Raw genomic sequence first — 13,403 nt, forward strand, 5'->3', positions numbered from 1 at the left:
GTCAATGGATATTCAGGGATTCCTGAAAGATATTAGTGTTCTAATGTAACTAGCGTTAATTTTGAAAAAAAATGGTTTGAAAATAGCAAAGTGCTACTTGTATTTATGGCCCTATAAGTTACAAAAAAAGCAAAGAAGATGTAAACATTGGGTATTTCTAAACTCATGACAAAATTTAGAAACAATTTAGCATGGGTGTTTTTTGGTGGTTGTAGATATGTAACAGATTTTGGGGTTCAAAGTTAGAAAAAGTGTGTTTTTTTCCATTTTTCCTCATATTTTATAATTTTTTTTATAGTAAATGATAAGATATGATGAAAATAATGGTATTTTTAGAAAGTCCATTTAATGGCGAGAACAACGGTATATAATATGTGTGGGTACAGTAAATGAGTAAGAGGAAAATTTCAGCTAAACACAAACACCGCAGAAATGTAAAAATAGCCTTGGTCCCAAACGGACAGAAAATGGAAAAGTGCTCTGGTCACTAAGGGGTTAAAAATCATATTTTTGCTTGATAGTTAAGTGGAAGTTAGGTGAAATATATATATATTTTTATATTTTAAAAAAACATATATATAAAAAAAAACAGTACAGGTAGCCCTCAGTTTACGCTGGGGTTAGGTTCCAGAAGGAATGGTTGTAAATCGAAACTGTTGTAAATTGAAACCCAGTTTATAATGTAAGTCAATGGGAAGTGAGGGAGTTAGGTTCCAGGTCCCTCTCAAAATTGGCATAAGTAACACCTAATACATTATTTTTAAAGCTTTGAAATGAAGACTTAAATGCTAAACAGCATTATAAATAAAATAATCACACAACACAGACTTTACTTGCATTTTTCTGCAAACAGTTCTTTCTATGCATTCCAATCTGGACTAATTTATAGACAGGAAGATCTTGTTCCTTGGCAAGCTGCTCGATAGCTCAGGTTCGGTTAAACTGATTAATTTCAGCTTGCTTGGCTTGCATATCTTTGCTGCAACACAAGCGGACAGCTCCACCTACTGGCTATTTTAATCAATGCACTGCTTCTCAATAGCAGTCACATGACTGAAAAAAAAGGTTGTTATTCTGAAACGGTGCAAATTGAACCGTTGTAAACCGAGGGCCACCTGTATTCTGTCAGACTGTCATAAAGGAAAAGTATCATAAATATCTCAATTATTTACAATTCAATATTGTTTTTTTGTGTTTTATTAAATAAAACAACAAATAATAAACCTTCCACCTACATCATGCCACATCTATGAATAAAAAATTATAATTAAAAAAAAGGCAGTAAGTAACAAAAACAAGAAAGAAAAAACAAATACCTTGAAACACATAATAGGTTATTGCTTAAAATACATGGTTGAATCCAGACGGAAACCATTGAGCAGAAGGGTAAAATATAAAACTGATTTATTCTTTTTCAAGCCTAACCAATGCTTTGACCATATAATCTATACTCAGGTTGTTTCTTCCATTGTAGGGCTTATTCTGAGAAAATGTGTTTTGGATGACGAGGGCGATGCATACTGGGAGATTCCAACATACATCAAATGTGTTTCCCTTGACTACAGAAATATTCAGCAGATGGTAAGAGGAAATGTTTGGCATCTTAATGCAGACTTGTTTTGAACTTTAATTCAATTTAATCTCTTACTTTTTTATCTTTAAAATCTTGAGTGCTTTTCATCATGTAATAATATAGGTTGGTAATATCTTTAAACTGCTTCCCAGATACATGACTCCTGGGAAATAGAATGATTGTGAGTGCTTTGTGATTTGTATTATTATCTACACAGCAAGTTGCTATAATTCCCTCTTGAATACTGTTCATTCAATTCACCTTTGTGTGTTCCCTGTTCAGACAGTACATACATTTACTACTTGTGCTGAATTGTATTTAAGCTCTTTAATATGGTATTAACAAGAGACATACCAGAACATTTATACTTTTCTCCACTGGCTAAACAAAACTATCCTCTGGTAACCAAGGTGCAGAAATATAGAAATAATCTAATATGGTTGCCTAGCGCCATTATGCTGAGCAATGTATGTATGTAAGTAAGTGTGTGTATATATATATTTATATTAAGGGAGCATTAAAGGAACCTTTTTTATTTATTTTTGGTTCCCCTATATACTTCCTGTGCTATTGAGCCTTTTTGGGCTGGTATTAAGGGACAATATATATATATATATATATATATATATATATATATATATATATATATATATATATATATAAAATGATGGAGCCCTTCCAAGATTCATAAAACAGTATCTTAACTTTTATTCGTGCTGCGTTTCAGGGAAAGTCTTCCTCCATCATATTAATTAAAACTACACTTATACCACAAAATCTGATAGGTTGCTGATAGGCTAGAGGATTCCTACGTATGGTTAGGTGTAGGGCTGCACGATTAATTGCATGATGCAATTAATCATGTTTTTTTATCGTGCAATTTTCAAATCGCAAGAGTATGCAATTTTTAGCCCTGCCCCCTATGATGTACAGGAAGGGACTTGTATAGGCTAGCCCTCCGGTTAACATTTTTTTTAAAAAAAGCAGCTCTGAGCATGTTTATAACTGGTATTTGTGGAAGGTAGTAATGACAGCTGAGAGCACAGCCTATAATAGGCGGCCATACCATGATGTCAAGTCTTCTTGAAGCCAAATGTTGACGGATATTATAAGCGTCCAATCAGTTAAGATCTCCTATTTCTTTTGCTAATCATTCAGATTATATTAATGATTGATGGCCCTGCTTACCAATAGCACAATTTGATGGGGGGGGGCAGGAAGAGGGGGGTGCAGTTGCTCTGCAGTAACAGTACACGCAGGTAGTGATAGCAGCATAGCGGAAGATGAGTGATCAGGAGTTGGAGAGGCTAGTCGAGGAGCTTGAAGCCATCGTAGACGAACAATTTGAGGTTTTTGGGCCATAGTGGACTGTGGAGTCATGAATACTTCCGGCGCTTCTGCAAGGCGAGAGATATCTGAGGCAGAGAGACTGGTTATGGGCAGAGGGAGTTGGGGAGTTTACTATTATTTTTCATTTCTCAGGAAGTTACACAGCTCACCTGGGCGAACAATTGTCTGTCTTGCTTAAACACATGCAATCAATCTAATTAGTCTAATGTATTACTGGCCTTTCTAGCTTTCATTTACTCAAACATTTTAATGCCATATATAGCAAAATACTGAAAATATTTGTTTATTTTTTTGTTTTGGTATGGGAAAACGTTATTTAAAAGATGTAGTCATTTATGTTGAAGAAATGTATCAGTTTATTGGTCAGTCTCTCATTGTATTTGTTACTGACAATATCTGTCTACTACAGCATTTTTGTCTTTCTAGATATGTGTATTGGTTTAGTATGTGTGTAACCACCGTGTACTGAGGGGACAGTAGTGACTACTTGTGGCATGAGATCTTAGTATACACCTGAGTGTGCTTATGTATTACCTGCACGTCAGGTACCTGTGAGTGTGTGTGTAATAAAAAAAAATACATATATATATATAGTTTTGTTGTGTGTATCTGAATGCTCTCAGCCTGTATTGGTCAATGAGAAATATGTACTTTAAGATTCTGTACTGGTCAAGGCATTTTTTTGTCAGAAATGTATGTTTAACAGTTATTTTAAAAAAATTGCAATTAAAATCGCAATCGCAACATTTTAGGTCCAAAATCGCCCAGCCCTAGTTAGGTATGTTTATGAAATGTATTTTTAGCCTGATTTTATCTTGGGAAAATGTTTAGTAGTTAAAAATAAACTGCTCTACTGACATAGGCAGGAAAATTTACTTATCTTGCGTTATTTGTTCCTTTAACACTATAGAAAAACAAAGAGGTTGTCATTCTTGTCACATGAATGCTGAACCATTATAATGAAGATAAATTGTGGTTAAATAGGTGTTAAAGATCTGTGTCAAATTTATGGTGCACTGGTCACTTTATTCTTTGATAAATGCCCATCTTTATGATTCGTTCTATTGTTCTTTCACACTATAAGGGACGATAGCTAAACCACATCCGTTCTCAGTGACAGATGTGTTCAGGGGGATATCACTGTTATAGAGTATCATATGTTTATTCAGTTTTTAAGAATTCATTTTTAAGTTTAGTGTGACATCTATTATATTATGTTCTTGGGACTTTAATGTGTGTTCTGAAATTATTTAGCATTTATTTAAATGTAAAAACACCTTAAAACTTATTAAAACAATAAAAAGATAAAAATCATCTTATAAGTTCTTATGAGTACGTAAAAGGTGAAAACTTTAATTTACAAAAGTGATGGATATGTGTTTGATCAATACTTAGACAAACTAAGTTATTACATTTAAAATATTAAACATAACAATTAAACATAATTACGTTAGAGAAATATGTGAAATAAAAAAATACACCTAGCTGTGTAAGAATTGTTAAAAATCCTTCTTTTGGGATTGAAAACATTAAGTTTATGAGTATGTTGAAAGCAATACTGGAGGAATTCACACATATTAGACTAATTTGCTTGTTTAAGAAAGGAAAAGGGATTTACCTTAAAGAGACATTAAAATAAAAAATGTAAAGGACCATCCAACACAGGAGATTTGCATAATCAACAAATGCAAGATAACAAGACAATGCAGTAGCACTTAGTCTGAACTTCAAATGAGTAGTAGATATTTTTTCTGACAATTTTAAAAGTTATGTCTTTTTCCACTCCCCCTGTAACATCTGACAGCCATCAGCCAATCACAAATGCATACACGTACCATGTGACAGATATCAGCCAATCACAAAAGCATACACGTTTATTCTGCACATGCTCAGTAGGAGCTGGTGACTCAAAAAGTTTAAATAAAAAAAGACTGCACACATTTTGCTAATGGAAGTAAATTGGAAAGTTGTTTAAAATTGAATGGTCTATTTGAATAATTAAAGTTTAATTTTGACTTGAGTGTCCCTTTAACTTTCATGATTCATAAAGAGCATGTGGTTTTAAGAAACTTTCCATTTTACTTTGTGCCCAATCTTTTTATTTGCACACTTTCTGAGGCACCTGCTCCTACTGAGCATGTGCAAGAGTTCACAGTGTATACATACATGAGCCTTTGATTGGCAGATGACTGTCACATGATTAAGGGGGGCTGGCCAATTAAAGAAAATTTAGAAATGTATTAGAAAAAAAATCTATAGCTCATTTTAATTTCAGTAGTACTAAACATGTGCGAGAGTTCACAGTACATATATGAGATATAAAAATACTCTAAATTATAAATTAAATAATTTTAAGCACGGAGGATGACAAACAAGTAAATAACTTGCAGAAAATATTGATAAAATCATAAAGCCAATATTGTTAAAGCCAAAAGATTAAACGCTATGAATATGAAAAGACTACATAAAAAGTTCTAGACCAGTAGTAGTGAAATTGTGTGCACACTGGTGTGCAATTAAAGAGCAAGATGTGTGCCTCCAAATTTTGATAGAAAAACTGCAAACTGCAGCAAAATTATATCACACTATTTTCTGTTTAAAATATATACAATTTTTATGTGTATAAAAACATTTTGCCAGCCTAATACGTGTGTAACAATGGTTTATTTTACTGCAAATGCTAAACTAATGCCCCAGCAATTGACTCCCAGTAATATGACAATAAATACATCATTGAATTCCACAGCCGTTTGGGTTAACACGATTGGTTATAGTTTTGCGGCATGAAACTATAACCTAGAATTATATATGATTAATATAAATGGTGTGTGCACATGAGGTGCAGTGTCTTGTATGTGATAAGACACTTTTGAATATTGACACTAAATATTCATCTCTGTCAATTTTTTTCATTTTTCTTACTATAAAATATATACCTGTATATGGAATGTCCACGGCACCTTAATCTTAAAACAATGTATTTATTAGGAAAAGTGAATTTACATGCAATATTTCAGGCCTCTCAGCCCTTAATCATGCATATTTCTTTGGATTACTGTGAGGTTCAGGCAGAACACCTCAGTCTGTATCAATACATTTGCTGCATATTTGCTGGGAAGCTTTCTAAGTATAAAATATATATTGCAATAGCATTTAATATAGTCAGGGTGGTGTAAAATGTAAAATACTATACATTTACCGTTAGTTATACGAGAGTCCAGCATTAGGAACACAGGTGTGCCGTGACAGAAATTTGCATTTTAAAGTTTACCTTAGTCTTCAAAAAAATCTGAGAACCACTGTTCTTAAAATGCTAAGCTTTCGTTTTTTATTGAGGGCCCAATTCTCTAGAAATTTTTTGTCAGGTGAGATTATTTATCAAAGAAGCTCCATTGTTGCTATTTCTGTACCCTACGTTTCTGTATATGAAGAAGAGACTCAAACATTACAATATAGTGCTCAGTAAAATATGCAGTTTAACAGAATATTAGACATAATTAAATTGAAATCAAAGTATGCATTAAAAATCGTATTAATATTGTGATTTAAAATTTGTATGACAAATGAGAATTTTAACTAAGCTGTAAAATTGTGATTTAACAACACATCCCCATACTTCATATTTAATGTACACAGTTACAATTATATTTAATGTGCAACACGTCAAGATACGAAGTTAAAATCATAACTAAAAGCACAAGTTATTTTTCTATTGCATAAATGAGTCTCACAACCTGAGCAATGGCATTCCTGGGGTATGTCTGAAGTTTTCTCACAGATGATACATTTCTTCTTTAGGTTTATTCTTCTTTACAAAATAACCGTTTTGTTATTTGAAACTACCACTCATTAAAATAAGTTGTTACTGCAGGGAAATCAGATCTCTTTATTCTATCATTTTCTCTATATATGTATTGAAAGCTAACGCCCCTCTCTTTTGTAGGTCAAGGAACATCTGGGTAAAGCTCAACGAGGCCTTATTGGAGAAGGAGTTTCTAATGTGATACAGAACCTGGTGGAAATCTCTCAAGAAGGGGCAAGTTATAGCGGAGATATATTAGCCATTGTGGACACGCTACGAAACCTTACAGAAATATTTCGTAGAGCCTATTATAGCCCTACTACTGATGATGTTCAGGTTAGTAGAAGCTGGATTTAAATAGTTACATTTGTGACAGCATGTTAAAAAGGATTTCACCCTCTTGGTACTAAAGTGGAGTGTGACAAATTGATTGTAATCTTCTAGCAGTAAAGGGGTTAAATCCAAGTGATTTTGTTTTTGGCAAATATCACATTGAACTAACGGCCTCTAGCATATAATGTAGTAATATCATTTAGATTCAGATGGTCTACTAAAAACTACATTACATGTACAAAGAGAAAACAATATTTAACTTACTTTAAAAAACTCTGTTCATTTATAATGATCTAACAATTTATCCTGTAATGCAAATATTGCATTGAACTAACTGCCTCTAGCATATATTGTAGTAATATCATTTAGATTCAGATGCAAAATAATTCTGTATATTTTATTAAGATTTTTGTATTAGACATAAATGTAAATTATTATTCCAGTGTAATTTTTACAGTGTTTTCATTATGTTCATTTTAATAATGCACACTGATGAGAACAGAAGTACTTATGTATATTGCCAGCATATTTTAAAATGCTTTTGAATAATGAAACATGCAGGGATGTAAAGTATTATGCTCTGTTATGCAGATTGGACTTACTTAGGGGAACAGTGATTATTGCCAGAGAGAACAGTAGTTCTGGAACTAAAAATAGTTAGAAAGTGATTTAATTTAACCCCATGCCTGCCAAAAAATGTTGAATTGTGTTGCGGTTCTCTGTGGTATCCAATGGGTTAAATGAACCAAAATTAATATCCTTATGCAACAATTATATACTCTATATTTTATGTAAAAATATTTTATGATATTATTTTTTTAAATATTTTTTTATTATATTATGTTTTTAGCATGTAGCGGTTACCTGAAAGCTTTTTATTTTGACTTTTGACTAGAGCTCTTATTAGTAGAGAGTGATGCACCACACATATTTTAAAAAAATATGTGGGACTGTCACAGTTTGAGAGGTAAACCCCACTGACCTCTTTTCATTTTGTAAATCTCCTGGTTTCTGGAAGTGACACAGGAGTTGCTTAAAGTGATATTAGTTTTATGAATTCTGATAATATTGATAACAAATATCAGAGTCGCTAACTTTATTTTTTAAAAAGACACTTAGGTATTTATATAATTAAATTCTTACTATTGTATAACTGGTTTCATTCGCTCCGCCCTCCCCATATACTTCCTGGATTTGGCACAGCATATTAGAGAGCGGTCCCACCCTCTGTGTATTTATGACGTTGTGCTGACGTGCTTGAAATTTCTCATGCATGCTCAACAGCTGGCTTAATTGTAATGTGCATTGCTATTGCTCATGCATTGCTGGAACAATCATGACGTTGCAGAAGGGCTTGCCAAAATGCCATAATTCTGATTGGAAAAATTTGTCACCAATATAAAAAAAAAAAGGCACTTAGTGATGGGGCTGCCGGAGTGCACAATAGAATCGGAGCAGTTTCTTTTATACTACACTAGTAAGTTTGATTATTGAAAGTTTTGATCAATGAAATTCATAGAAATTTATGTAGTTACATTAATTGCAATAAAAAATGTAGATTTTTTTTTTCTTCCAAAATTATCACTTAGAAATACTCAGTGTATCCACTACCCTCAGGGTGATAAGAGAGCTAACATTTTGTCAACTTAGGTTGTATTCTACCTGTTCTGAGCATGGACAAATCAGACTCCCTGATGATCTAGTATATTCACTTAAAGGGATAGTCAACACCAGCATTTTTGTTGTTGTTTAAAAAGATAGATACATAATCCCTTTATTACCCATTCCCCAGTTTTTCATAACCAACACAGTTATAATTATACACATTTTACCTCTGTAATTACCTTGTATCTAAACCTCTGCAGACTGCCCCTTATTTCAGTTAATTTGACAAACTTGCATTTTAGCCAATCAGTGCTCACTCCTTGGTAAATTCACATGCTTGAGTGCCCTCTAGTGGGGAAAAACTGTCAAAATGCTTTCAGATTAGAGGCAGCCTTCAAGAGCTAAGAAATTAGCATATGAATCTCCTAAGAATACCAAGGGAACAAAGCAAAATTGGTGATAAAAGTAAATTGAAAAGTTGTTTAAAATGACATGCACTATTTGAATCATGAAAGTTTTTTTTTTACTTGACTGTCCCTTTAAAAATAAATCAACTCATATTACTCTAGAAGATTTATTACACTAGATAAACCTTCTATAGATACCAAAGCCTCCTTATAGGGCTGTGACAAGAAGTAATGGGCACTGCACAAATGAAATTTTAATACAAGGTAAAATCCATTTACAATAATAAATAATACATATTGCATCAACTTCTATTAAGTATAAGCCACTACTTAGTGCTTCTATTATTACATCAATGAAACAGGCTGTTTCATATCCCTTTAACTTATATTACACAGTGAGGAAGAATTTTTTTTAAATGTTTTGAAAAATAACTAATATTGCCTAAATTTGTTTTAAATTAATTATACATGATAACTGAACATTTTACGTTTTTACCACTGAGAATTCTCTCTTTTCTGTTGTTAAACTCCGTTATCAGTTAACTTTATGTGTAGTAATCTGATGCACTAACAAATTCGATATTCTGTGAAATAAATTTTAATTTTCAGAGATGGCTCAAATTACCGCCGAAATGTCACATGACCTCAAATAGTACTAACTATATTTTTACTAACTATATTTTTTTCAGTGAGAATAATAACGAAACAAAATAACCCTAAGACTGGTGCTAATGACGATTTTCTGCCGAATTGTCCACAGTCTCTGTGTGAAACAGGAGACTGGAGCTTGATTAATCCGAACCTCAGAGCTTTAGTAAAGCCCGGCAGGCCATTTAAATGGATATGTTTTGGCCTTCAAAGAGCTGCATTCATCTTTTTGTTCAGTTGTAAACATGCAGATCTCAGCAACTGAATAAATTAAAGAAGCTTTAGATAACCACCCAAAAAGATTCTGAGCTTATTACAGTTTTATGAGTTAATGTGACATCAAAGTTAAAATGAAACATTCATGGTTAAGACCAAGCATGACATTTTTATTTGACCTCCGTTATCAAGTTATTATTATTATTATCGGTTATTTGTCGAGCGCCAACAGATTCCGCAGCGCTATAAACAAAGGGAGAGTACAACAAAAAAATTATAGGGTAGAGGGCCCTGCCAAGAGTTGCACTGTTGTAGTCAGCTCTTAAGAAGGTGATCTACAAACAGCTGGACTTTTAGGCTTACATGCTAAGAGGGTTCAGGGGATTGCAGTGGAGGAGAGGAACTGGTATTAGGAAAGGTTAGCGTAGGTTGTATGCGTCCCTGAACAGTAGAGTCTTTAGGGAGCACTTGAAGCTTTTAAAACTAGAAGAGAGTCTTGTGGAGCGAGGCAGAGAGTTCCATAAGATGGGAGCCAGTCTTGAGAAGTCCTGTAAACGGGAGTGTGATTTAGGTGACAAGAGAGGAGGAGAGTAGGAAGTCATGAGCAGAGCGAAGGGGACAGGAGGGAGAGTATATGGAGACAAGGTCTGAGATTTAGGGGGGAGCAGTGCAGTTGAGGGCTTTGTATGTAAGAGTGAGAGTTTTGTGTTTGATCCTAGAGGCAAGAGGAAGCCAGTGAAGGGATTGGCAGAGAGGCGCAGCAGATGAAGAGCGACGTGTAAGGAAGATGAGTCTGGCAGAGGCATTCATTATGGATTGTAAAGGAGCTAGGCGGCAGGTGCGGAGACCAGAGAGGACAGAGTTGCAGTAATCAAGGCGGGAAAGAATGAGAGAGTAGATTAAAATCTTAGTTGTGTCTTGTGTAAGGAAGTGTCTAATTTTAGAGATGTTTTTAAGGTGGAAGCGGCAGGCTGTAGCCAAGGACTGAATGTGAGGAGTGAAGGAAAGATCTGAGTCAAATGTGACCCCGAGACATCGGGCATGCGGGGTAGGGGTAATGATGGAGTTGTCGACAGTTATAGAGATATTGGGGGTGGAGATTTTGGAAGAAGGGGGGAAAATGAGGAGCTCAGTTTTGGAGAGATTTAGCTTGAGGTAGTGAGAGGACATCCAGGAAGAGATGTGAGAAAGACAGTTAGTGACATGGGTTAGCAAGGAAGGAGATAGTTCTGGTGCAGAGAAGTAGATTTGGGTGTCATCGGCATACAAATGATATTGGAAACTGTGGGACTTAATAAGGGAACCTAGTGATGACGTATAGATTGAGAAGAGAAGGGGACAGAGGAAAGAGACTTGCGGTACTCTGACAGAAAGGGGTGACGGGGCAGAGGAGGCCCCAGAGAAGGCTACACTGAAGGTACGGTTTGACAGGTAGGAAGAGAGCCACGAAAGGGCTGTGTCAAAGATGCCGAAGGATTGGAGGGTTTGGAGCAAAAGAGGGTGGTCGACAGTGTCAAAGGCTGTGGACAGATCAAGGAGGATAAGCTGAGAGAAGTGGCCTTTTGATTTAGCTGTAAGTAGGTCATTGGTGACCTTAACAATAGCTGTCTCTGTGGAGTGATAGGAACGAAATCCAGATTGCAGCAGGTCAAGAAGGGGGTTTAACGTAAGGAAATGGGATAGGCGTGCATATACTAGTTTTTCGAGAAGCTTTGAAGCAAGAGGGAGGAGGGAAATTGGGCGGTAGTTGGATGGGGAGGTAGGATCAAGGGAAGGTTTTTTGAGAATAGGTGTGACCAGTGCATGTTTCAATGATGAGGGAAATGTACCAGTGCTAAGGGAGAGGTTGAAAATGTGTGTTAGTATAGGGGTAAGGGTAGCAGAGAGAGAGGAGAACAAGTTAACTTTGTTCTCCTGGTGAACATATATAGGTAGGATAAGGAGCAAAAATGCACCTCTTGGAATTAGCTGGTCATTGGTGGAAACACAAATATCCCTCTCGCAATTGGCCAGTGAGATCCTTAGGGCCCAATGATCAAAAACTAGCCAGTTTGAAGAGAAATCAAAGAAAATCTTGTTTTGTTGTTGAGTATTATAATGCAATGTACAGTATGTGTCTCTCCTGCACCTCCAGTGGTCTGCATAGCAAGATAACATTTTCTAGGTATTGATGAGACTTCTTAGATAATCTTGCCAAAGCAGAGAGCTATACATCATCTCACCATTAGTGAGATTATTAATAACTGATGGTTGTCAGTCGCGAAACATGCTCAGTTTCAGCTCAATATAGACAAGATGTCTGACCGCTCTTTCCATTTTATCTCATACTTGTGTACAGACAATAGAGTGGGTATAAATATTGTAGGGCCTCAGTTTGGTATTTCACCAAGAATCACAAAACATCTTTAATCTAAATGTGAAAATACATGCTTTCTAAATAGAGGCATGGGCAAATAAATTCTACTTTAATAGACTGTGTTAGTTTGTATTTTGCCTCTTCTTATATTTTATTTATAAAATGCTGAAACAATAATATAGTGTTATATACAAATATATGATATATATTGGACAATAGAAATACTTATTTAAAATGACCGAGAGGGGGACCCTGCCCTTGAACAACAACCACACTAAGTGCTCTAATAAACAGTTTGCAGTGTAAATCTCAGATATTAGCACATAATTTAAGAAAAGTAAACAAGAGGTTGGTCTGGTAAAGGGTGATTTGATTACTATTTGTAATATGTGTAAAATTTGATTGGGTTCTATATTCAGTAATAGTTTTACATTGTAAAATCATATCTTTTCTGAGCGCTCCAAAAGTCATGTATAGACAAGAGCATCTAAAGAATGGTATAAATGATCGTAATCATCAAGTCAGTGTGGGATATGCTAAGTCGTTATAGGCAGTAATAACCACAACAGTCTGTCACAAAGAAACAGTTCAAATAGGGTTAGTGGCTTACCGGGTCATCAAGCTCTGTCATCCTCTTTGGCCTGTGGCTCGTATCACCTTCTCCCAGTTCTCAGTAATCAGCCTTGCCTGAGGGCGTATCAATTCCTCCACCAATTTCAGTGTCGTCGCTTCCATGCAATACAAATACAACAAACATCCAACCTGGTGGTACTTGCACAGCCCGTGCAGCGCCTTGCTTGAACACCCAGTCTTAGCCACACTGTCTAGAACACTAGGGTAAATGGCCTGTATTAGCTTAGACACTAAGTTGATATTAGAAAAATATGGAGGTGCTCGATCTAACAGAAACAATGTATACCAGGCACTCTCCTATTAAAAGCAAATTTTCTTAATTTAATCACTCATTAAAATGACATGAGACATGTTGGCTTTATGCAACTTACCGGTTTCAGAAACTTACCGGTTTCGGTTTCTAGTCTATTTATGTCGGAAAGATGGTCCATGACCTCTCGAGTGATACATCCGATGTATTGCTGATGACAAAGTGTGCAG

General features: G+C 35.1%; 1 protein-coding gene across 1 annotated transcript in view; it reads left to right on the top strand.

Moving 5' to 3' along the window:
* Positions 1-13,403, top strand: part of ADGRB1 (adhesion G protein-coupled receptor B1) — a 736,329-nt gene that overhangs the window by 294,597 nt on the left and 428,329 nt on the right. The window contains 2 exon segments of the mRNA XM_053715405.1: positions 1,475-1,581; positions 6,867-7,061. Coding sequence (XP_053571380.1) covers positions 1,475-1,581; positions 6,867-7,061 — 302 coding nt within the window.

The sequence above is a fragment of the Bombina bombina genome, chromosome 5, assembly GCF_027579735.1.
Source record: "Bombina bombina isolate aBomBom1 chromosome 5, aBomBom1.pri, whole genome shotgun sequence".
NCBI classification, from domain to species: Eukaryota; Metazoa; Chordata; class Amphibia; order Anura; family Bombinatoridae; genus Bombina; species Bombina bombina.